Source organism: Diabrotica undecimpunctata, chromosome 9 (genome assembly GCF_040954645.1).
Source record: "Diabrotica undecimpunctata isolate CICGRU chromosome 9, icDiaUnde3, whole genome shotgun sequence".
In the NCBI taxonomy this organism is placed as follows: domain Eukaryota; kingdom Metazoa; phylum Arthropoda; class Insecta; order Coleoptera; family Chrysomelidae; genus Diabrotica; species Diabrotica undecimpunctata.
In genome coordinates this window covers 132,804,332-132,831,740 of record NC_092811.1, presented here as the reverse complement: position 1 = coordinate 132,831,740, position 27,409 = coordinate 132,804,332, and the positions used below count along the sequence as shown (strand labels likewise).

At 33.3% G+C, this 27,409-nt stretch overlaps 1 protein-coding gene across 2 annotated transcripts in view; it reads left to right on the top strand.

Annotated features, from left to right (window-relative positions):
• The window catches only part of LOC140451495 (inactive dipeptidyl peptidase 10), a 348,523-nt gene that overhangs the window by 163,327 nt on the left and 157,787 nt on the right, over positions 1–27,409 (top strand). The window contains exons 1-2 of one of the 2 annotated variants that reach the window (XM_072545331.1): positions 7,549–7,852; positions 26,376–26,546. In XM_072545331.1, coding sequence (XP_072401432.1) covers positions 7,670–7,852; positions 26,376–26,546 — 354 coding nt within the window. In that variant the 5' untranslated portion in view covers positions 7,549–7,669. Of the gene's footprint in view, positions 1–7,548; positions 7,853–26,375; positions 26,547–27,409 lie in introns of those variants that run through there. The other variant, XM_072545332.1, reaches the window with a different exon arrangement.

The window sequence follows — 27,409 nt, the reverse complement described above, 5'->3', positions numbered from 1 at the left end:
ATTATGTATTCTTGCCAAAATTTTAGTTTATCTTTGTTGTCTGCAATAAATTTACCATTATCACCTTAGAGTATCCCATAGTGTGCTCGCCTTTTCGTATTTGTTCGTTGTTTTATTTTTTTATGCATATTAAAGCTGTCGTATTTTCTGTCATACTCTTCTATTTCTATGAATTGATCTGATAATTATTGATATTTTGGCTCATTTCTCAATTTAGTGTTTAGTTTAGTTTTATTTATCTTTTCAGGCTTTAGTAATTCTGAATATTGCTTTACTTTTCATTGACATCTTCGGATGTTAAGATTTCTTCTCCTACTTCTGTTACATTTAAGTTGACTTGTTGGATCATTTTTTGATGTATTTCTCTTTTTCTTAATTTTGTGTAATCAAACGTTGGTTTATTTTTAGGTATTACAATCTTTTTGAGTTTCACGTGCATTCTAGCTATCAGCGGGTTATGGTCTGAGTTGACATCTGCTCCGGGGCATGTTTGTACTACTTTAATTGAGTTTTTGTATCTATTTTTGACTAATATACAGTCTATTTGATTTCTGACTATGCGGTCTTTGTTATCTGCAGGAGATCTCCAAGTGTATATTCTTCTGTCGGGTAGTTGGAACATTGTGTTCATTATTGCAAAATGTTCATTTTGACAAAAATCCACAAGTATATCCCCTTTTTCGTTACTATCACCTAGTCCAAATTCGCCAACATATTCGTCAACTTTTCCTCTCCCGACCTTAGCATTAAAGTCCCCCGCTACTATTGTAATGTCTTCTTTTTTAATAGATCTTAAAAGTGTGTCTAACTCCATGTAAAAATGTTCTATCTCCTCTTCATCCTTATGCACTCTTGGTGCGTATACTTGAATTAAGTTAACTTGTTGTATGTTTGTCTTCAGCTGAACCATTATCACTCTCTCTGAGTAAGAAGTAAAGCTTATAACTAATTTATTAGTTTCTTTGTCTAACAAGATTGCGACTTCATAGCGATGAGCCGGAACGTTGTTTCCAGCATAATACATCATGCCGTTTTTGGTTATAAGTTTGCCGATGTCTGGCCATTGTACGTAACTTATGCCCAGTATATTTATTTCCATTCTGGGCATTTCTTATATTAAATTGTCTAAATCTGTAATTTACATAAATGTAAAAGCTCTTTTTTGAGTATTCGTTTGTTTTACCTTTATTTAAGAGTTGTTTTAATGCAGGTAAATTCCATAAAATATTTTTGAACAAATATCAATAGTCAGTGTAATCCAAAAAAAGAAATAATATCAAGAATCGAACAAGCAAGGAAAACATTCATGAGCATTAAAACATTTTTTACAAGATCAGACCTTAGTCTACAGCTTAGAATCCGAATCAGATGTTACGTTTTTTCTGTCTTACTGTATGGCTGTGAAAACTGGACAATGGACTCTGAAATAGAAAAAAGAATAGATGCCTTTGAGATGTATATATACAGACGAATTTTGAGGATTCCATGGGTACAAAGAGTTACTAATGTTGAGGTACTTCGTCGCATGTGTAAACAAAAAGAATTACTAAGAATAATCAAAGAGAGAAAAATGCAATACTTGGGTCATGTGCTGAGAGGCGAAAGATATGAATTACTTCAAGTTATACTGGAAGGAAAAGTACAGGCAAAAGATCAGTAGGAAGACGCCAGAACTCGTGGCTGAAAGACCTGAGGAGATGGTTCGACCGCTCATCCGCAGAGATTTTTCGCGCAGCAGTTTCCAAAACTACAATTGCCATTTGGATCGCCAACCTTCGAAAAGAGACGGCGCAATGAGAAGAAGAAGAAGAGTCGTTTCTTTTTTTATTAATCTTGACTGAGATATCTTATGTTATTCATATGTTACACAGATTTATCAGTTTGTTTTTTAGTTCCGTGGTACTTTTCTTGGTAAAACCTCACCAGCTCCTGCAGTTTTATTGTTTTTTATTTGTTAGAGTACACAATAGATTTCTTCTGTTTGGATGTCAGATGTGTCTTACTGAATAACATGAAAAACTAATGAATAAAATTATTTTGTGAAAAATGTAAATAGTTTTCACCATTCAAATTACGAGGTAACTCGCATGGGCCTAAAAAATGATTATCAATGATTCCACATAATACGTTTATTTAAAATTTATGTTGGAAATGCTTTTCTTTTTTAACATGAGTATATTTAGTATCCCAGAAATGATTGTTTCTTAAATTAAAAACAACATGGCGTGTAAATGTAGCTTCGTTCGTAGACAAAAGAGTGGTCATTTTGCCTGTTCCGGATATCATTGGCAAATCTGCATCTTAAAGGTAAATCTGCTGGTGACAGATTTTGCACAGGTGTAAAATGGTAAGAGTGAAAATACTCACGGTGTAGAATTTTTAAAACTGAAGTTTTGCTGATTCCTAATGCTGAAGATAAACGTCGTGTAGTTAGTTACTTGAGAATCATCGTCAACAATATCTATCTATAGTATCTTTTCAAACATTCCTTTTTCGCTGCAGACCAGTTAAAGTGTTACTGACAATAAATAGCAATCATATCTCTCATTTCCATATTAGAAAATTTATTATTCCGTGGCATTTTCTGCTTTTCTTTCATAAACCAAAATAAACTAGATATTATTATTTAAAATTAATATTAATATTAATATTAATATTAATATTAATATTTAAATAATTTTAAAAATAGCACTACATTATTTTGTTAATTATTAAAAAATAGCACTACATTAGAATAATTGTGACATATAATTTATAATTTGATTACCTAACCCAATCTAATCTTCATCCCTTTAAATACAGTGGTTGATCAAATTATTAGAGCCACCTAGCAAAATTTATTTTTTTTTACAAAAAGGGTATATAATTAAATTGTATAGTATATTAATGCGTTTGTTTCCATTTTATTATCTTATAACACTGTATGAAAGTACAATAAATAATCTGACCACAGTGGAAACACAGCGGGCGTGGCAATTCGTGACTCAGATCCCATTGTTTGTGAATGCTGTCCAGCCTAGCTTGCCACTCGTGTGCATATTGTTTTGTATTCTTGGTGTTAGTTATAATAAATAGTTTCCATTGCTCTCTAGTGATATTCTGACAGTCGTATACTATTTTTTATGAATTTAGCAAACGTTGCATGTTTGTTGTGCACCCGTGGTACCAGAACATCATGGGAGAAGCCAAAAACATCTCATCAAGGAAAATAGTGACAATAAAAACTTTATTATTCAACAATAATCACTCCAACAGAAAAATAGCATCAATTTCTAAAGTTTCAAAGGTAACTATGGACTGTATAAAATTTGGATTTGGCCCCACGGCACAAACAAAAATATGCTTTAAAAAAATTACAACGCCGCGAGATGAAAGAATAATTCGAGATTGTCTCGGCACACAGAAAACCTTGAAGGTTTTGAACGAAAATGATGCATGGTACCAGTATTTTATCAATGACAGCTGATCGGCGAATAAAGGATCTGTGGTTTTCAACCTGGCGCCCTTCAAAAAAGCTGCTACTCATACCAGCCATGAAGAAAAAAGGCTTCAGTGGGCTAGAGATCACAAAGATTGGCCATTGATGATTGGAATCAGGTAAAAAACATTGCTTAGCATTGTTTTTTTTTATCTAGTTTACGGTTGATCAATTTGTCCATGATTCTAAAATAATAATAATATTCCAGGTTTGTTTTCGGACGAATCTACCGAGATCCTCATGAATAGAGCTCAATTTGTAAGGGGAAGACCTGGGGAAAAAGATAAAGCTGATTGTATTGTAAGGACGTTAATGCAGAACCTAAACATTATGGTGTGGTCTATCATAAGCAGTCAAGGAACTGGTAACCTCTACATTGTCGAAGCAACAATGCGGCAGGACCAGTACTTAAGAGTACTGTAAGCAAAAATGCTTTCCCAGGCCCAGGAGTGGTTTCTGAATAAGAGTTTCACGTTTATGCATGACTCGACGTCTTGGCACAAGGCAAAAACTGTTACAAAATTTGCTTGCTGACAACCAAACAACTGCCCTGGCAACTCGTCAGATCTGAATGTAATAGAAAATATTTGGAAGCTCATGAATAAGAAATTTCTAATAAAATTATAACTACAAAGCGTCAATTGATCGAGCGCTTAATTGCAGAATGTCACAGGAGTGGAACAATTCCACAAAATTGCCAGATATGCATAGAAAGTATGCCAAGTATGTTTTCATGTATTTACTTACTGGTTTCTTTTTTAATACTTATAAACTTTATAAGATTCTAAATCACAGTAAAATAGAATTAAGCACAAAAATATGTTTTATAGCTCAATTACATACCATTTTTAAACAAAAAGTAAAATTTTATGGGGTGGCTCTAATAATTTGATCACCCACTGTATTAGCATTTTTCTGAATAAAGGTTTTTCGAAAATTGTTAACTTAAGACACCTTAACACCTTATACAAACTCTTATATAACACCTTATAAAATTATAATCGAAAATAATTTTAAATTATAGGCGTCTTTGATATATTTCAGTTTCGTTATAATAATTTTTCATATACTCCATGATTTAACCGTAATAAAAGAAAGCCGGAGGTTTTTTCACATCCTGTATATAACATATTATAACTTAAACTAATACAAATGATAAAATCACATAACACACCCTGACAGAAATACCAGTATACCAGAAAAAAATTCGTCATTAAAAACTCCGGACTACGCCACTGCCCGCACTATCTTAACATAAAAAAGTTTATTTTCGGCGCCGTTAGATTCATTTTTGCGTGATTACTAAACAGATCTTCTGTAGATCGTTGACGTTTGTTTACTTTAAAAGAATAAATATACTTTGCGGGCGGTGCATTAGTAGCAGCGCTTCACAGGATGAAAAGATTTTCTTAATGTGACCGGTGACTACGGGTGATTATTTAGAATTTCTTAAATTTTCAAAATACAGAAAACATATGTGGCATCGCACGATTCTACGATTCTACTGTACCGCCTACTGTACCACCTGGTACACACACTGGACAGTTGTGTTGTTTGGTTCAGCTGTCTAAGAACCTTCTCTATCTGATTCTTTCAATCTAAAGTCTTCTTCTTCGTCAACCATTTTCCATCCACTCCTGAATGATCTCTCTCCCAATTCCTTTCATCTATACGCTCTATCTTGCGCCGATCTAATCTTATGTTTGCCTACCACTACTTGTCTGTCATCTACCCATGTATTGTGACGTCTTTCCATGCTTCTTGTCGTCTCCATTGATCTCCATTCTAGCATTTTCGGTGTCCATCTGTTATCATCATAGCTGGCTGTGTGACATGCCCAGCGCCATTTCATTTTTGTAATTTCTTCCACCGTATCCCTAATCCTTGTTCTACGTTTGATCTTGGAGTTTCTGTTCTTGTCTCTTGCACTCAATACTACCAGAGTAGCCTTCTATATTTGGAAACTCAATTTGGATTCCGTAATGGCGTAGGTACCCGTGAAGCTCTATTTGCATTCAACGTACTAATCCAGAGATGCTTGGATGTGAACCAAGATATGTACGTCTGTTTCATAGACTACAACAAAGCTTTCGACAAAGTCCGCCACAAAGAGCTAATGGAGATCCTCAAAGCAAAACAAGTACAACACAATGACCTTCGAATTATAACAAATCTATATTATAAACAGCAGGCACACGTACGCATTAATGAACACACATCAGAAGAGTTCGAAGTTAAAAGAGGAGTGCGACAGGGGTGTGTATTGTCACCACTACTATTCAATGCATACTCTGAAGAAATTATGAAAAGAGCTCTTGAGGGAGAAACAGCAGGAATCAAAGTCAATGGAACACCAATTAACAACATTAGATATGCGGACGATACTATCATAATAACAGACAACCTCCGAGACCTCCAAAAGCTAATGAACAAGATAGTTGAGTATGGAGAGGAATATGGATTATCAATAAACACCAAGAAAACCAAATTTATGAGGATATCAAAAACCCAAAATAATGGTGAAAGCCTGACAATTAACGGTAGTGCTTTAGAACAAGTTGAAAACTACCACTATCTTGGCACAATAATTAATCACACAAACGATTACTCCAAAGAAATCAAAGTTCGAATAGAGAAAGCACGTACAAACTTCAATAAAATGAGAAAGGTACTTTGTGCAAGAGAACTAAAATTGGACTTGAGAGTTAGGCTGGCAAGGTGCTATATTTTCTCGACTCTGCTTTATGGGATAGAAGCATGGACACTTAACGCGTCGACTGCTAAAAAGTTGGAAGCATTTGAAATGTGGGTGTATAGAAGAATCCTGAAGATATCATGGACCGAGCATGTAACAAACAACGAAGTCATGAGAAGAATCAACAAAAGAATGGAAGTATTGAAAACCATCAAGACACGAAAGCTGCAATACCTGGGGCATGTTATGCGTAATGAGAGATACAACCTACTTCAATTGATTATACAAGGGAAAATCCAGGGCAAGAGAAGTGTAGGAAGAAGAAGAATCTCATGGTTGCGTAACTTGAGGGAATGGTACGGATGCACATCAATTGAACTATTCAGAGCAGCAGCATCTAAGATCAGAATAGCCATGATGATTGCCAACCTCCGTCGCGGAGATGGCACGTGAAGAAGAAGCCTTCTATATACTCACATCTTAAAGTTTTTTAGCGTTTAATCATGACCTCAGAGTCCACGCTTCTACTTCATGTAGTAGTGCTGGAAAAATATAACAATGTGTCATCTTATTTGTATCTCCATTTCAACTCGTCTTCTCACCGTATTATAGGAGTTCATTTGGTATGCCACCGGTGTGGACCTATGGCCTATCAAAAAAACAGCCATACCTAATAGAAATTTAGAAACGCTCCAGAACCGAATACTAAGGAATACTGTAGGCACTTAGAGTAGAATCTATTATCGAGACATGAAGAGAGGCTCCATAAGCATCCCAACCATGAAGTACTTCAGCTGCTTGTCAACCCACCTCAGATGCAAAGGCTCAAGCTGTCCAAACCGTTCGAGCTTGTGCAATTTATGAAGTTGTGCAAAGCTTAGTTAGTGTTGTGCATTTTAGCCACAACAAGGACGTGAGAGTTAGTTAAAAGCAGCGTCAGTGCTGTTTTGTGTAGCCACAACAAAGAATTCATGTCAAAAAAAACTAGGATGGACCAGGTGACAAACAATCTTAGGAAAATTGGTTTAAAGAAAAAATGCTGATATATCTTGTAGGTTAGGTGTATTTTTATTGTTTAAAATAACAAAAATTGGTATGCCATCGGGTCCTGGAGCTTTTGTTTTTTATTTTACATAGGCTATATATAATAATATCACCTTCTTTATTAAACATTAATAAGAATCTCTTCGACTATTTTGCGTATTACTCTCTTCCCAAGTTCCTTGACTATACCGTCAATATTATTCTTTCGCGCTATAAAATTAACTACCTGATTCGAAATTCGAAATGAACTGCAGAATATTAAAACAAACTGCGTCAGGCCGTGTTTATCAATGGATCTCGAACCTTTTCGTGATTAATCTCATTTTATCGGTCCTAGTGAACAAGTGGAGTATTTTTAAACCACACACTTTGGCAAGTATTCAGCGTATGATTTCTCAGCAGAACAATCAACAACTCGTCAAGCCACGGGAATTTTAATATTAATTGTTTAAATGTCGCTGAAAAATATCTGTTCGGATCAAGATGCTCTTCAAAGACCCAGTGTCAGTGAATCGATCGAACTTTTGGACAACGCAGAAAAAAAGAGTGATAATGGAGAGTCGTCTGCCATTGTTAAATTAAGGAAACAAGTCTGTAGATTTTGTGGATTGTTGCATGAAGGTAGATGTATTAAAGTAAGTTAATAAAAAACACAAATAATTCATGGTGAAATTTCTTTAGTTTCTTCCCCTTCAAATAGGTGAGATTGTGGTTCTTTATTGATAAATTTTTTTGTTGTTTTCAATATTTTGTAAATGTTCATCCTTCTGTTCTTTTTAGGCGTTTATTGTTATGGTTCCTCAACCGCTCGATCTATTCAATTTTTTCGATTACTTATTAATAATAATGTTGCTATTACTCAACTGTTATTATTTAACTTGTGCGATGTTAATCTTCCGGACAAATTTCTGGACGTTTCTCCAATATATACTTTATTGCAATTATTACAGGGTAGAGAGTACACCACATTGGAGGTTTCTTTAAAATTTAAGGGTGTTTTTAGTCTGGTGTGTAATTTCGATATTGTTTTTATATTTCTGGTTCCAATTTTGGTATTAGGTACTTCTCTAAATGTTTTTAACAGTCTATTTGTAAAGCCTGGAATATATGGTAAATAATGGTATAACGTTCTTTGGCTGCTTGTTGCGACCTCTGTTTGATCTGCCGCTATGACTTGCGAGACACCGAAAATAAGTCTGTTCAGAAGGTTCGCTGGGAATGAATTCTCTATCATGATCGTTTTTAGGTTTTTTAAGACTAGCTGTTCTGTATTCGGGATGTGACAAGGTTATAACCCTACTTTTTCTATTTAATGCTAGGTTGGTCTTCATCGTAGATGGAAGTGCTGAAAAGTAATTAATAAACCTGTTGCTACATCATATCCAAAAATTGTAAGCAGTTTTTGTTTTCTACTGTAAATTGCAAGTCTGGTCAGTAATTATAAACTTCATTGTATAATGTAGTTTTTTGTTATCATTTTTAGTATGTTTTGAGAAAGAGTTAAATATACTCGAAAGCTTATAAATATCCATATGTATTAATGCTCACCTAGTCACTAAAGCATACATTACATACATGTTTATATATTCATATATATATACATATATATATATATATATATATATATATATATATATATATATATATATATATATATATCAAAGAAGTTGATATATATCAAGGATCTACAATGAAAACAAGGTAGAAAAAATAATAGAAAAGAACCGAGGCCTAAAATGATTAAGATCAAACTTAGGAAAGCCTATAATAATCTCATTGAAGGATAAAGATGGAAAAGATATAAGAGAAAAAAACGAAATACTAAAAGTTACTCAAACATTTTACCGTGATTTATATTCCTTAAACAAGAACCCAGATAACACTGCAAATGAAGATTTTAAGAGAAAGATAACGAATGTCACCTCAGAAATACTCCCTAACATAGAATCCTTCGAAATAAAACAAGCTATGGCACAACTAAAGAACAATAAGGCTCCGGGCCCAGATGGAATACTTGAAGACATATTGGAGGAGGGGAATGAAATTATTCTCGAAGAATTAAAAAAAATTTTCAAGAAATGTGTTCACAGAGAAGAAGTCCCAGATGATTGGAATGAAAGTTTGACAATACTTCTCTTCAAAAAAGAAGACAGGGGTGATTTGAAGAAATATAGGCAAATCTCTCTGGTGTCCCAAATGTACAAACTGTTTATGAGGATAATAACTAACAGGTTAACGTCGAAGCTCGATAGCTGTTAACCGGTAGAGCAGGCAGGATTCCGAAAAGGTTACAGTACAGCGGATCATCTTCTTACAGTCAGAACGCTAATAGAGAAAGCCAATGAATATCACTTGAAATTATACATTGGCTTCGTTGATTATGAAAAGGCATTTGACTCCATAGAACTTTGGGCAATAGAGAGAACTATGAACAACTGCAGGATAGACTCCCGATACAGAATGCTCATACATAATATTTACAAGAAAGCTACAATGAAAATACAAATAGGTGCAAAAACCAAAGCTATACCAATCAACAGAGGAGTTCGCCAGGGAGATGTTATCTCACCAAAGCTATTCACACTTGGACTGAAAGACGTGTTCAAAGACATTAACTGGGCAGATAAAGGAATAAATGATAATGAAAAAAAACTGAGTCATTTGAGATACGCTGATGACATTGTAGTATTCGCTACAAGTTTCGAAGGACTACAGACCATGATGACGCAACTATTTCAAGCTTCGGAAAAAGTAGGTCGTAAGATGAACTTGGAAAAAACCAAAATAATGACAAATACACCGAATATTAGAGAAATAACGTTGAATGACATAAATTTAGAAACAGTAAGCGAATACATCTACCTGGGACAGATAATGAAAGTTAACAAAGAAAATTCAAACTGCCGAAATTACCAGAAGAATAAGGTTAGCGTGGGCAGGATTTAAAAAACTGAGTTGAACCTTGAAAAGTACTAAAATAGAACAATATTCGAAAACCAGAATTTAGGGTCAGTGTATCCTCCTTATTTTCACGTATGGTTCACAGACGTGGACACTCGCCAAGTTTAATATGGATAAAATAGTACACAAGGCACAAAGAGCGATGGAAAGTTCCATGCTCGGGGTGAGACATAGAAAAAAAAAACAAACAAATGGATTAGAAGCAAAACCAAAATAAAAGAGGCAGGAAAACATGCTGCCAAATTAGAATTGAGCTTCGCAGGACACAATGCCCGACTGAAGAATAAAAGATGGAACCACGAAATACAACAATGGAGACCATGGTTAGGAAAGAGAAGCAGAGGAAGACCACAAATGGGCTGATGACATTAAGAAGATCGGAGGACACAACTGGAAGCAAGTTTGGCGCAAAATAGAAAACACTGGATTGATTTGGGGAGGCTTATGTCCAAAGTTGGATTACTTAAGCCTGAAGAATAAGAAGTTGATATATATATACATACATATATATATATATATATATATATATATATATATATATATATATATATATATATATATATATATATATATATATATATATATATATATGCAGCTTACCGCTCGAGAAGTGGGAAATAGCAGGACAGTTCGCTGGCTTTCCGTGTAGGAGTTTGTATCTGTTGTCTGAAGATATAGAGAATACAAAAATAACATTATAACAGTCTATTTATAAAAATTCATACAAGAAAGGAAAGAAATAATTGTTCTATTACTGGTGTTGGTCGACTTTGAGGCTATTTTTGAAAGCAATCAGATATGCAATGTTATGACTCAGTGGCGCACCCAGGGGGGGTTTTGGGGGTTAACCCCCCCCCCCAGGACCCTATTCCGACACAGTTACTCATACATTTTAAAGACTCAAAATGGAGGTAACATCATAAAAAAAAATTCGGTGACCAACCAAAACCCCCCCCAGAGGCAAATTCTAGGTGCGCTGCTGTTATGACTAATAACATAAGGAAAGGTAAAAGACAAGTGCAGTTTATATTCTTCTTCTTCTTATGCTGTCCCCATGAACGGAAGTTGGCGACCACATATTTAAAGGCTTCTCTGTCTTTTGCAACGTGGAATAATTCGTCTACAGTCATGTTTGTCCAGTCTCGAATATTTCGCAGGCATGACTTCCTCTTTCTACCTATTCCCTTTTTGCCATCGATTCTACCCTGCATGATGACCTGCAGAAGACTATATTTATCATTTCTTAGTATGTGTTCAAGGTATGCAGTCTTGCGTACTTTTATTGTTCTCAACAATTTTTTGTCTATTAGTTTAGACAAAATTATTGTCTATTTAGCAGTTTATATGAGTTCCACTAAATTATTCAGAACAGCAATGAATAAAGTTAACATCTTCCATTAAAAAAGGAACTTTAAGAAGAATAAGTGGATTTTTGGACGTGCTTCAATGTTTCTAAAAGCACGATTAAATTCATCAAACCAACTTATTAATATTTAATTGAAGGTGAAGAGTTCCAATATACCTTAAAAATTGATCATGAATTTAAAAGAGTGTATGTACAGTCAGTGAGTTTACGTAAAAACATTCAACATTATATTCCCACTTTACAAATTTGTTCTCTAATGATTACGTGTATTTACCTATAAATAGTTCTATTTGTGTGTTTTTTTAGAGTAAACGTTAAACAAAAAGCTTAAAAAAGCTGTTATTAGTTACATTTTTCTACCATGATGTTTACTCCACTTTAAACATTTATATGAGACTCTAAAATGAAAACAAATCACTTTGATTATAGAAGCAACAGGAACTTTTTTTAAAACTTTTACTTTTGTACTTGTTTGAATGTAGTATGAAATGTTACTAAATTTTTTTGCAATTAGTGCAAGTGTAGATATTTTCAAATTTAGCATAATATGTCAAATTATATCATGAATAGCAAAATGTATTATTACAAAAATTTATTTGTCTATGACTCAGTTTTAACTTAAAATTGAGTTCAACAATTTTTTTCTAGGAATAAAATGTATCCACGTTCGTTTCATAGTTTTCTATTTCTCTAGATTACTTTCTATGATAAACTGTGTTTTCTTCCATTTTCTTCATGGGTATTACGTTATTTCGTTATTAGGTATTACGTACTATGGCTTTTATGGTTAGTTCTATGGAGCATAGATTTTAATATTCCCTCAGTCAGTGATTCTTTCTATATATTCCGATTACACTTAAACTTGTTTCCTGATCATTCTTTAATATAGTTTTTACCTTTTTACAGTTTTTTATCAATAATTTTCTCTTTGTTGTTTATTTTCAAATGTTCATTTTAGTTTTACTTGTAATAAACTGGTTATTTATTGTTTTACTGCATCATTTTTTATTTTTGTTATTAATAACTCAAGTAATTGTTTGTTTTTGAAAATTTTCATGTTGTGACTGGCTGTATGGCACTTGCCTATGCCATTAAAACATAAAAAAAAATTGTTTGCTTTACTACTCGTTTTATCTTTTTCTTCTCTTTTATTTTACGTACCGCAGTACTAGAAGCTGTTTGTATCTCTGGACTTGGATAACTTTTTGAAAACCATTTATACCATTATAATATTATATCATTTATAATTTTAAATAATATTTTCGTATAATTATGAGTAAATAAAAGTCGAAGAACTAAATACGAAATCCACGGAATACTTATACAGAAAAAGAGGAACGAACAGAGAAAGTAACGAACACTAACCTATTAAAAAAGAAAACACCATGGTTTAGAAAGGAAGTTAAGATAAAATGTGAAAAAAAGAAGAAAGCCTTTTTACAATACAGAACACAACAAACGCAACAGGCATACAACCACTATAAATGAATCAGAAATGAGACGAATACTTTAGTTAGACAAATAAAAAAAGGAACACTGACACAGCTTCTCAAAGCAGATGGAACACGACATTTACGGAACACAAAAAGAAATATGGAGAATAATCAGAGAACAACGGACTAATAAAAACGAAACACATTCAGAAGGAAACATGGGTAGACTACTTTCGACGCCTATTTGCTAAAGGTGACAATAATAATAAACCAACAACGCCAGAGGTGATGACAAACGAAGAAATAAATATTGAGGAGGAAGAGGTAAAGGAAGCATTAAGGAAAAAAAATAGAAAATCATCAGGAGAGAATAGAATACCGAACGAACTCCTAAAGTACGGAAGACCAGATCTAACCAAACAACTATTAAAACTGATCCAAAAAATAATAAAAACAAAACAAAACAGAATTCCTCAAGAATGGAGATCAAGTATCCTAGTACCTTTCTTTAAAAAGGGAGCCAAATCGGACCTGTAAAATTACAGAGTAATTAATTTATTAAACACAACACCAAAATTATCAACCAAAGTGATAAGAAATAACCTGAATGAAATTATAAAACTAGCAGAAGAACAATAGGTTTTATTTGGAGAAGATCATACACCGACGCTATATTTATAATGAGGCAAAGTGCAAGAGAAATCATTAGAATACAACAAACCGGCATATCTATGTTTCGTGGACCTTAAGAATGCATTTGACTGGGTCAAATGAAAGGACGTTATCCACTTATTATACGCAAGAGAGACACCTTTAGGAATAATCAAAACGATCGAAAATATATACCAAAACAACCCAATAAAAGTAAAATTAGAAGAAGAACTAACGGATCTTACTGAAGCAAAAGTATAAGACAGGAAGATTCTCTGAGTCCTTTATTTTTCAACCTGATTATGGATGGAATATAAAAAAAAGTAAAAACTAAAAAAGGATACCAAATGGGAGAAAAACCACTTCAAATAATCTGCTATGCAGACAACGCTATACTACTCTCTCAAAGTGAAGACGATTTACAACGTATGCTGCACCAATTTAATATACCCGCCAGAAAATTCAACATGTTAATTTCCCCAAAAAAGACAAAATGCATGGTTACAACAGCAAATTTACTAAGATGTAAATTGGAGCTGGAAGGCCAGATACTAGAACAAGTGATGGAGTTTAAATATTTAGGCATCACATTATCTAGCTGTAGAAAGCTCGAAACTGAAGTGGACGATCAAGTGAATAGAGCAAACAGAGCTACAGGCTGCCTGAATGAAACAGTGTAGAGAAATAAAAATATCGGGAAAGAAATAAAAGACAGAATTTACAAAACAGTCATCAGACCAATAATGACATACGCCGAAGAAACACGACCTGACACAGAGAGGACAAAAAGGATGTTAGAAACAGCAGAGATGAAAACGGAAATTGATGATAAGACACTATCGGACAGTGTTAGAAATGCAGATATACGACGTAGATGCAAGGTAGAGAACATCAAGAATTATGAGTAAATGCATGACTACAGAGGAAGTTGGTAGATTCGCTTAGAAAAAGGAGAATTAAAATTGCTTACATGCTAAAGACAAAGTGAGCAGTTAAAGGGTGAATGAATCAAATTGTGATTGATATAATACAATATAATGATATATAATGGAATTGATATAATTGCAGATGAAGAAATAAAAGAGACTGTAGTAACGATAGAATAATGTTATTGAGACTAGTATTTGATCAAGAAATATTATGTGTGGATGCTTCTTAAGTCAGGCTAGGTGAGAATGAAAGAAATGCTTTAAATGGATCTCTTAACAAACAAGGACCTGCAGTCCTAATATATTATATTAGGACTGCAGATGCGGCTGATGATATACTAATTATATGAATTAGTAAAAACCAAAAGCTGAATTTACTTTTCCATTTTTCACTATTTCCTCATACGTAGTTTTTAAGTACGACTTACGATATGAAGTCATAACACGAGAAAATAAATTTTATGAACGTTTTTAGTCGATCTCACCGAATGATGCCACAAACAATATACTGGGTTGTTACCCTACGCTGATACGGAAATAGGAAGCGTTGTTAATCATAAAATATTTTTAAAGTCCATTTTCTTTCAATAAAGAGTTCCACAGTTTTATGTTTTATGGTTATTTAAGTAGGAAAAGGAAGATTCTCTATTGCGTTCTGTTACCTGAATGATTCTGACTATGAATTTATCTTTTATATGCTACTTCGATTACTACAGTATATTTCAGAGTTCTTGCAGTATCTGTAATGCTACAGAAACAACTCACAAATACATAAGCTTGTATGTACAACATATTATGGGTTGTTAAACAGTTTGTGATAGCTAACAGGGAGCCATGATTACGATTCCTACTATTGCAGAATATTATTCAGGCAATATTCCAAAAGATTGGCTAGTTTCAGCCAATTTGGCTGAATTTATTACGTTACCAAAGAAACAGGAAGTTACGTTACCAAAGAAAAAGTGCAAAGAATATGGGCTAATAAGTCTAATGAGCCATACACTAAATCGTTTTCTTAAAATTATACATCGCAGAATATACAAGCTATACGAAGAGAGAATACAAGACACACAGTTTGGATTCATAAAAGGCGTATGTACGAGAGATGCACTATTTAGTCTTTAGGTATTATTCCAAAGATATGACTTACGATATCTGCATCTGATTTGTGGACTACCAAAAAGCATTTGACATAGTTCAACACCTAAAAATGATGGATATTCTAACAAAGCCCAAATAGATGATAAAGACCTGCGTATAATACAAAATTTATACTGGAACAAATCAGCCACAAAAGAACAAATCTTGGAGATAAACCGACGAAAGCGATCCAGATTCTGCGAGGCGTTAGACAAGGATGTATACTTTCACCTGTATTTTTCAACCTATATTCAAAGGAAATATTTAGTGAAGCCTTGGAAGATTGCAAACATGGAATCCTTTTAAATGAAGAACGCCTAGATAACATCCGATATGCAGATGACGTTATTTTTGCAGACAGTTTAAATAGTTTACAGCAACTAATAAACAAAGTAAATGAAGTAAATGAAAGATTTCTACAAGTAAACATATCAGAAACTAAATTTATGGTCATCAGCAAAAATAAAATTAGAGACGTCCAACTGCTTAGCAAGAATACAACAGTGGACCAAGTAAAACAGTTTACCTATCTTGGAACAATAGTAAACAAACAATGGAATAACTCACAAGAAGTAAAATTTTGAATAGAGAAGGCTAGGAGTGCATTCAACAACATGGCCAAACTCTTTAAAATCCACAACCTTAATATGGAGATAAAAGTAAGGCTCCCATAATATACTACGGAGTTGAATCCTGAACACCCACTGAAGCGATGGAGAAAAAACTTAAAGCCTTCGAGATGTGGCTATACAGAAGAATCCTAAGGATATCATGGACATCCAAGATAACCAACGAGACTGTACTACGAAGAATGGGGAAAGAAAAAGAAGTGATGTTTACGAATAAAAGGAGAAAGTTAGAATATCTCGGACACATAATGAGAAACGGCATTAAATAGAGATCACTAAAAATAATCCTTGAAAGCAAAGTATTATAATCAGTTAATAAAATAATTATAGCCAGAATGATCGCCAATATTCGAAACGAGTAGGCACCAAAAGAAGAAAAAGAAGAAATTTTCCAAACTTTATGAACATTTAGATTCTACCATTTCACTTAACGATCAAATACTTCTTAAATTTTTTAAAAATATATTTACATTTAATCAAAACAAGTTGTAGACAAATAATAACACACATTTTAGAATTTTAACCCAGTAGCTACACCTTAGTCTTATAGTTCGTTTGGAGATCAATTTTTATTTAAATTTTTTGTAGAACACGAATGACTTTTCTGCATAATTAGTGACATAGTTTTTAACATTAAATAGTTATTTAATTTGTAAAAGTTACACTAGAATTTCTATAAATGATTTTATTAGAAAAATAGTAATGTAAATACAACAATTTTTTTATTCCCAAATTGGGTAAAGTTTAATATGTGTGTTTACACTGGTTGCTCCAAATGAAAACTATTTTAAAGTTCTTGTTTTTTTATGTATAAGATTTTGTTACAAAACATGATACTCTAGTACTCAGAGACCAAAATGCTACTCAATCATACGAACAAGTGAACTTTCCTGAGAATGTCAATTTTACGACGCTAAAAAAATGCAAAAAAGTTTACCACTTTTACCCTCGGGCTTTCCCCTAAAACCCCCCACCTAGAGAGGGTAAAACGGAAAGAAATCGACTTACGAAGAATCTGTATTTCACAGAAAAAAATGTTTCAAATAAAAAATGTAACTAAGATAATTTTTAACAAAATGTTTATTACCATTTTTGTATAGAATGAACCGTTCTCAAAGAAACAACGATTGAAGCGATCGGCGATTTTATATGTCAGTTACGCGAAATCAATGCTCAATAAAAATTGTATCAGCGACGGTAAAAATTCAATATCTTTTGATCCAAGTTTCCTATCGACAAAAATCAAGATGCGTTTTAAAGGTAAAGATTGCAGCAATATCGTATTTGTACTAAGACAAATCACAGAAAAGGCCATCGAGTATAATAAACCTTTATAGACCTAACAAAGGCTTTTAATCGCATCCAAGTCGAAGACATCTTATACCTACTGTATAAAAGAAACATACCAATCAATACTATAATAATCATATTTTATATGTATATATATATTATTGTGATAGTTAAAGTCTTGGTGCGCCAAGCAATAATTAGCTAATTAAATTTTTTTTTTTTTTTTGATTAATTAAAATTATTTAAATGATATGATTATGACTCTATCACAATTTTTAATTCTTTTATCTCAGGGTTAAATTCGTGCTTCAATATCTATGCTATTACATGTGAAAGGTAAGGTCCAGAGAATAACGGAATAATAAAAAACACATATGATCTAACACTATATATTGAAATAAAAATAATGAAATAATTCACACTCAAAAGTTTTCAATAAACAAATCTCATATAAGGATTCTCAAAATTTTGTTCTCCGTACGTGAACAATCAAAATTAATGGTACAAACAATATTAATTGAAAACTCAAAATCCCAAACTATTCTAACTCTCCTAATCAAAATATTTATATCCTTTCTAAATTACGTGTAAAAATTGTGTTATCAATAAAAGAAAAAAAACTGCAGAAAACAAAAATATCTCTCTCTGATGATGAGTGGTCCAAATCCTTGTTCCTTGTAGACTGTATTATCTCCTCTCAACCGCTCCCTATGTAATCAGCAATCTTCCAACAGATTGTTGCAAGTATATCGTCCTTAATGATCTCCTTCAAAAGCAACAATCATTCAAATTATGATAGCCTTTCTCCTCTCGATAAACTGAATCTCTCGTTGGCCCGAGTGAAAAATGACTCTTGGAATATCTTCTCTTTACGATAAACTGAATCTCTCGTTGGCCTGAACAGTGACTCTTGGAATATAAGTAGGAAAATATGACTTACAATATTTTGCTGCTCCAGCTTCTGTCAGATACACTAACTCCACAAAAACTCACTAACATTCAACACTACTGCTTGCTACTTCTTGGGAATCACCAAAGAACAATCACTCTTCCTCTTACAGACCTGGAAAATCAACTGACTATCTTTTCTCTCTCCTCAATCTCGCTAAACTTTTTCCTACATACTTATCCCACCTTTTTCAATCTCCGCCAATCAAAACTCGTCACAATTCCCCCATTTTTTCATTTCGATAACAAACAAATTTTTACCTATAATTATAAAATTTCCTAAAACTTATTTACAAATAATATTTTCTATAATTCTTAAAAACTAACAAAAACCCCTTTCTAAAATCTCTTCTATTTGTCTCTAATCACTGCATTAATGTATTTTGGAAAACCCCGTTCAATTGTCTTTTTGTTTTCACTTAAAATTATGCGGGTCACTCAAGTATAACAAAGAAATCATTTATGCAAAGCTTACCTTTTGTTTAGTACAGGTAATTCAAGAAATTAATAACTCTCCTTCTTCGAAATGTTTGTTGGATATTATCCTACTTATCTGAATTATTTTAATGTTATTGAATTTTTAAATATTTTTAAACAAACCAATATTTTTCTCGATTTTACATATCATAACAAATCCCCGCCATTTGATCTGCCGAAAACTCTTTGTTAAATTTTAAAAATGACAAAAGTTTTCTAGGATCAAATTTTTCACTATGTTATTAAAATCTATTCATGATATTGATAGATGTCGTGAATGTTAAAAATACCCCGTATATTTCCTGTCTCTATGTGCGCTAATTCATAACTATTTACCCCATTTTCCGTATTGACCCTATATGGACCTTCAAATATCGGCATCAATTTAGCACAAATACCATTTTGTAAATTCGACACCCTCAGTGCCTTCACTAAGACTTTATCTCCTTTCTGGAATTTGATCGGCCTTCTTCTTCGGGTTCTCTCTTGTCTTTGGAGATATTTCTCTCCACTTCGTCTCAATCTTCTTTGAACCAACTCGATCACTTCTTCGTATTGTCTGGGGGCGGTGTCTTCCCACGGTCTTGTAGGCATTGTTCCTTTCATTATATATAAAGGCGTCTCTTTGGTAACCGTATTTGGAGCACAATTCAAATAGGTCTCGATCTCAAACACTTTTCTGTCCCAATGTCGATGATGTTCTTCCGCGGCAATTCGTAGAAATTTTGTGACTTCTTGTATAAAACGCTCCGATGGGTTGCTCTGTGGATGACGGATGCTTATAAATTTTGTATCGATGCCCCTCTCTCTTAATTCCCTTTTAAAACGTTCGTTCCTAAAATATGTCGCATTGTCCAATAAAATATTGTCTGGTCTTCCCACCGTTTCTATAAAATTGTCTATCTTCCTAAGTATTTCAATTCCTTTTGTGGTTCTGCATGCGTACAATTTAACATATTTTGAGAAAAGATCCACCATAACTAATATGTGTTTATTCCTTTGAGTTGTTGGTATCAAATCGCTCAACATATCAATAGCAACAATATCCAGTTTCTTCCGAGCTACGACGTTTTTTGTGACGTTTTCATTTTTAAAGTTCCTACTTTTACACTTTTGGCATGTCACACAATTTCGAGTCACCTCTTTGGCTATTGTATAATCCTGTCGACAAATGTAGTTCTCCCTGAACATAAGCCACACCTTTCTACTTCCAATATGTCCGTTGTCACAGTGTAACTTTAAAAAAACTTCTTTTGCCATTTGCTCCGTGATTACATAGAGTTCTTTACCATCGACCCTCTTAAAATATAGGTTATTTTCTTGTTCAGCCCTTTGCTTTTCTCTTTCATTCGATTCTTCCTGATTTTCCTTGATTTTAGCCAAAGAAAATAAGCCTGCTTCTTCTCTCATTATGTTCATGCCTACGTGGAGAGTTTTGTGATCCTCTTTGCGGAATTGTTCATCTCTCGTCAACGCATCAGCCAAAATATTGTCCGTTTCTTTGATATATTTAAATTCAAAATCATATTCTTGGAGTAAAAGAATGCCCCTATGAATTCTATTATTTACCAACCTATTTTTCATTATGTGTATCAACGCTGCATGGTCCGTTTCAATGGTGAATCTTGCCCCAAGTAGGTAAAAACGTAATTTGTTTACACAAAATAACACACTGGCAAACTCTAATTCAGTAACGCTGTATTTTCTCTCATACGTTTTGGTTACACGGGAAACAAAACATATTGGCACCTCTATATCGTCTTGTATCTGTGATAACACCCCTGCAAATTTTTTTATGGAAGCATCGGTCCTGAGAATGAAAGGTTGCTCATATCTTGGGTGGTGCACTCTTACAGCTGTGGAAAACGCTCCTTTTAAATTTTTGAAAGCGATTTCTTGTTCCGTTCCCCATTTCCATCTGACATTTTTCTTAAGTAATGCTATTAGCGGTATTTCTTTTGTACTAAGGTCTGGTATCAGCTTTTTGAAATAGTTTACCATTCCTAAAAATCCCCGCAAAGTTTTTAAATTGGTTGGCCTAGGGTAGTTGTTTATGACTTCAATTCTATCTTCTGCAAGACTATTCCCTTTTGTGTCTAATTTGAATCCTAAATACAATACCTCTTTTTGGAAAAACTGACACTTTTGAATATTTAATTTTAATCCTGCTTGATCAAGTTCTTCGAGAACAGTATGAATATGTCGTAGATGGCTTGTTATATCCGGTGAGAAAATTAATAAATCATCTATGTAATGTACAACAAATTCTCCATGCCTATTTAAAATTGTGTGTAATGCGCGAACCAAAGCAGCGCATGCACTTTGTAGTCCAAATGGTACTACCCTAAATCGGTACACCACTCCGTCGATAGAAAAAGCGGTATAATTTCGACACTTTTCTGCCAAAGGTATTAACCAAAAACTGTGTTTCAAATCGATTTTGGAGAAAATGTGTGATCCTGTGATTCGTCCAAAAATGGCTTCTATGTTCAAAGGCGCTTCGTATTGCGCGATTGTGTGCGAATTAATGTTTCTTGCATCTAAACATAATCGCAAATCACCATTTGATTTTTTTACGCATACTATCGGGTTGATATATGGAGAGTCACATCTTTCGATCACCTTGTCTTTGATCATATTTTCAATTTCCTGTCCGACGCTTTGCCTGTATTTATACGGGATTGGATAAGTTTTTGATTTAAAATTTTCTAAGTTTTGAACTTTAAAAGAATGTTCATAATTTTTAGCCACTCGGCTTTCTTCATTAATAAGATCTCCATAATTTTCTAAAATCTTCTCTATTTCCTTCTCCATGTTTTCTCCACATATTATTTTTCTTTCATCCTCAGTTTCTTCACATGTGTTCACTGTCCGTATTACTTCTTCACAAAATTCTGGATTCTCGTCCATAATTGCCATTTCTTCTCTGTCCTCTTCCGTTATTTCTTCTTCTATTTTTTCTTTATCTTTAATTTCTATCTGGTATTCCGAGCACCATGTTTCGGCTCCTTCCATTTTTCTGCTTATAACTTCCTTTTTTTCCTGCTTTTTTTTCGAACTCTTCTTCTTTTTTTTTTATTCTCTTTTCCTCTTCGGATTGATTTTTTTCTTGAGCTTTCGATTTATCCTCTACCGTCATATTGATTTCTTTATGTTTTTCTTGTCCATTTATCCTTTCAGAAAATTTTCTCCTATCTGTTTCCTTTTCTTCTTCTATGTTGTCTGGTTCTGCTCTGATTTCCAGTTGATTTTCCGAAAAATTGATGGTGATATGTTTTTCACTCAATTCATCAATTCCCGCTATCATATCATGATTTAGATCTTCGATCACCACACATTGCATAATATAGAATTGGTTTCCCACTCTGATCCGTACTCCTAAACCTTCGTTTACTGTCGTCAATTTTTTATTATTTGCACCCACTAAAGCAACCCTCGGAATCTTATACACAAATCTGTCCATATTTAATTCTTTTACTAGTTTTTTATTGATTAACGAAATTTCCGATCCAGAATCAATCAGAATTTTAATCGCTTTATGTTTTATAAATGCATCTAAAAAAATTAGATTGGAATTAGAATTTTGTTTTTCGTTTCCCGCCAACTGTATAAACTCTCTCGGGTGACAAAATATACCGGAGAGTTTTTTACTTTTGTTTAGTGGATGCCTTATTGAAAATCCTGTCTGGATTCATTGAATACTTCTTCTTCCTCCTTTTCTATTGCCACATGATTCATCTCTCTTCTGTTTTGTCGTTGGAATCTCTGATTATTTCTATCGTCCCTTTGTTCGTTCGTATTCCTATTCGGAGGATTTTGTGCATCTCTATTCCTGTTGTGATTTTCATTTGTTCTATTTTGTGTATCATTCCGGTTATCGTAATTTTGTTGTCTATTGTAATTATTGTAATTTCTCGGCCTATATTCGTTTGTTGATCTGGGATGTCGGTTTCTCTGGTCATAATTTGATGAATACCTTCTTTCCGGTCCATTATATTGGTCATGTTGTCTTCTATTTCTCATTTCTTTTCTTTTCGCTTCTTTTAATTGAAGGAATTGGCACAAACTATCAATATCTTGATAGTTTCTCAAAATCACGTGATCTTCCAAAGTTTCCTCAAAATGTCTGCTGATCATTTCTACCAGCTGTTCGGTAGAATATTTGTATTCTAGATATTTTGAATTGTTATATATCTGCAAAGCATATCTTTCTTCAGATATTCCCATTTTTTCGTGATATTTTCCATTCTGTAGCTCTTGGTTGATTTCTCTCTGTTTATTTTTCCCCCAGAAATAGTTGAGAAATTTATTTTCAAAATCTGTCCAATTTTCAAACTCATCTTCCTTGCTTTCATACCATAACGCTGCTCCTTCTTTCAAATGGTTTCTAATTGTTTCTTTGCAATCGTCAAAATATCTAATATGTTGTAATTTGGTTTTCAAATTTTTAACAAACGGTACTGGGTGTGTTTTCCGAATATCCCCGCCAAATTGTATTTTCGACTCGCTTGTTCCATGGATGATGACTTCTTTTCTCTTTACCCCTCTTAGTTCAATTTCTGCCATTTGTTTTTCATTTTGCTTTAATCTTCTTTCTATTTCCTTCCTGTCTTCTTGTAGCGCCATTTCAAATTTTTCTTCTAACTGTTCTAATTCCTTTTTCTGGACAGTCTTACTATCTTTCATTTTAGTTTCTATTTCTTCTCTCTGCATCTCTAGTTCCTTTCTCTGGCAATTTTGTATCTCCTTCATTGTATTTTGGATATCTTTAATCTCTGTCTCTTGTTTTGCATTCTTTATGGTTATTTCTTCTATCTGTTGTATCAGTTCTTTCTTTATCCCCTCAACACATCCTTTAATTTCTTGTTCATAGTTTTCCAAACGCTTCTCTATATTCCTGTTATTTAGTTCTATTGCTTGCCTTGTTTCCCGTTGGTTTTCTTCCATTGTTTGTTTCGTTTCTGCCATTGTTTGTTTTGTTTCATCCATTTTTTGTGATGTTTCTTGTTGGTTTCTATCCATTTTATCCATTTTCTTTGATGTTTCATTCATTGTTTGTGTCTGTATTTGCATCATTGCTAATAATTTTTCCAGCATTCCTGTTTCTTTTCTTTCCTCCATTATTGTGGCATTTCCTTCATTATCCGATCCTTCATCAATAATTGTTTCCTCTTCTATCTTATCCTCTTTCCTTTCTTGCGTTTTACTTTGACTCCTTGTGGTCGACATGTTGTTTCTTTTCGTTACTGTTTTTGTCCCCGCCAAATGTGAAATTTTACAACACTCTATATGTTTCAGAACACGATAATATTTCTCCCCAAATGTATTAAATTTTCACGACAAATATCAAATATGCAATCAGTAAAATTCAAATAATTCAAAATAAATATCAAATGTATGATTGGTAAAGAAAATAAAATCAAATAATTCAATAGCAGTAAATATCCACTAACTACGATCAATCAATAAATCAAATTTATATTCCCTGGAAAAATTGTCAAAATACTTTCAAATTCAAATTCCCTCAATGTTATATGTTTTTATCTCTGGATTACCTGTACTTATTCCAGATCTCTTTCCCTTCCTTCAAATGTAAAGCTGCGATATTTTCAAGCCCCACGTTTTGGAAGCCAGTTATTGTGATAGTTAAAGTCTTGGTGCGCCAAGCAATAATTAGCTAATTAAATTTTTTTTTTTTTTTTGATTAATTAAAATTATTTAAATGATATGATTATGACTCTATCACAATTTTTAATTCTTTTATCTCAGGGTTAAATTCGTGCTTCAATATCTATGCTCTTACATGTGAAAGGTAAGGTCCAGAGAATACCGGAATAATAAAAAACACATATGATCTAACACTATATATTGAAATAAAAATAATGAAATAATTCACACTCAAAAGTTTTCAATAAACAAATCTCATATAAGGATTCTCAAAATTTTGTTCTCCGTACGTGAACAATCAAAATTAATGGTACAAACAATATTAATTGAAAACTCAAAATCCCAAACTATTCTAACTCTCCTAATCAAAATATTTATATCCTTTCTAAATTACGTGTAAAAATTGTGTTATCAATAAAAGAAAAAAAACTGCAGAAAACAAAAATATCTCTCTCTGATGATGAGTGGTCCAAATCCTTGTTCCTTGTAGACTGTATTATCTCCTCTCAACCGCTCCCTATGTAATCAGCAATCTTCCAACAGATTGTTGCAAGTATATCGTCCTTAATGATCTCCTTCAAAAGCAACAATCATTCAAATTATGATAGCCTTTCTCCTCTCGATAAACTGAATCTCTCGTTGGCCCGAGTGAAAAATGACTCTTGGAATATCTTCTCTTTACGATAAACTGAATCTCTCGTTGGCCTGAACAGTGACTCTTGGAATATAAGTAGGAAAATATGACTTACAATATTTTGCTGCTTCAGCCTCTGTCAGATACACTAACTCCACAAAAACTCACTAACATTCAACACTACTGCTTGCTACTTCTTGGGAATCACCAAAGAACAATCACTCTTCCTCTTACAGACCTGGAAAATCAACTGACTATCTTTTCTCTCTCCTCAATCTCGCTAAACTTTTTCCTACATACTTATCCCACCTTTTTCAATCTCCGCCAATCAAAACTCGTCACAATTCCCCCATTTTTTCATTTCGATAACAAACAAATTTTTACCTATAATTATAAAATTTCCTAAAACTTATTTACAAATAATATTTTCTATAATTCTTAAAAACTAACAAAAACCCCTTTCTAAAATCTCTTCTATTTGTCTCTAATCACTGCATTAATGTATTTTGGAAAACCCCGTTCAATTGTCTTTTTGTTTTCACTTAAAATTATGCGGGTCACTCAAGTATAACAAAGAAATCATTTATACAAAGCTTACCTTTTGTTTAGTACAGGTAATTCAAGAAATTAATAACTCTCCTTCTTCGAAATGTTTGTTGGATATTATCCTACTTATCTGAATTATTTTAATGTTATTGAATTTTTAAATATTTTTAAACAAACCAATATTTTTCTCGATTTTACATATCATAACAATATACATTCAGTTAGGAGGGGCTTGGATTATCTTACCCAAAGCTTCTTGGGTTGCGGAGTGAAGGCAGTTTTTATGTGCTTCTAAAGGTTGCTGGTATGGAATATAATGATTGCCAAAAGGTTTTTGTTCTAATCGATTTCTATTATTAAATTAATTAAATTAAGAAACAATACATCTAATTTATGTTTTAAAACTTATTATCTGTTTTGATTTGGAGTGACCGTAAACGAAATATAATAACTTTGGATCTGGGTTCATATTTGTGTCTATTTTTAGGAGCTAGCACTACATGAAGATGAGGGACATAACTGGTGGTCTATTATATTTTCTCTACTGGTAATCGGACTAGTTATTTCTGGAATAGTGGCCGCCATCTTCATCGTGGGGTACGTGGATGAACTGCTGTATTGGCATGGCCAAAGGATGCAACTAGAAGAACTGTTAGAAGTAAGTTTGTTTTAAAATACAATCTGTTTTATACAAATAAGTAACACTTAACAATTTTGTTAAACGAACATAATTTGTCAGCAAGAGTTTTAGTCCAATGACTAGTAAATTTATCACTTATAACTAAAACTATGTCTAGAGACCTATTTTCTAAATGCTAAGTCAAGAGGAGTTCTAATGTTTAATCTATGTAGTTGTGTGGAGTTGTCCAATAAATTTACTGCTAACTTGGGGTGGTTTCAGTTTGCTTGCTGGGCCTCTTCGCAGATGTCATAAATTTTGCTAACACTCACACCGCACATTTTCGAAACTTTTTTCACAGTAATAGTCCAGCTGTTGCCATTTTTTAAGTTCAAATATTTCAATACATTTAACACCATACGTTTTACTTGCACACTAAGAGTCATACCCTGTTTAATATTCACGACAGATACTGACATCGGCTCCATGATGTACGTACTTTTATCCGCTTGTGAAAATGAAATAGAACTGAGCTTTTATAGTTTTGCCAACTAGCCATTAGACCAAAAGTTTTTGGTCTAATGGCTAGTACCCAAATCGACAAAGAGACATGTTTGCTTTGCGTGGACAATGGGGATTAAAACTGATTAGTTTCTCCTAATGACTTTATCTTCTTCTTTAGGTGCCGTCTTCTTAGCGAAGGTTGGCGATGACCTCTGCAAAGTCTTCCCTATTTTGGGCTTTCCTTATTAATCTTTGAAAGTCTAATCCTGTCTAATCTTTGATGTTGCGCAGCCAGGTCATTTGTCGTCTACCCGGGCCGCGTTTGCCTTCTATTTTCCCTTCTATAATAAGCTGAAGAAAGTTATATCTGTCGTGTCTAAATATGTGTCCAAGATAAG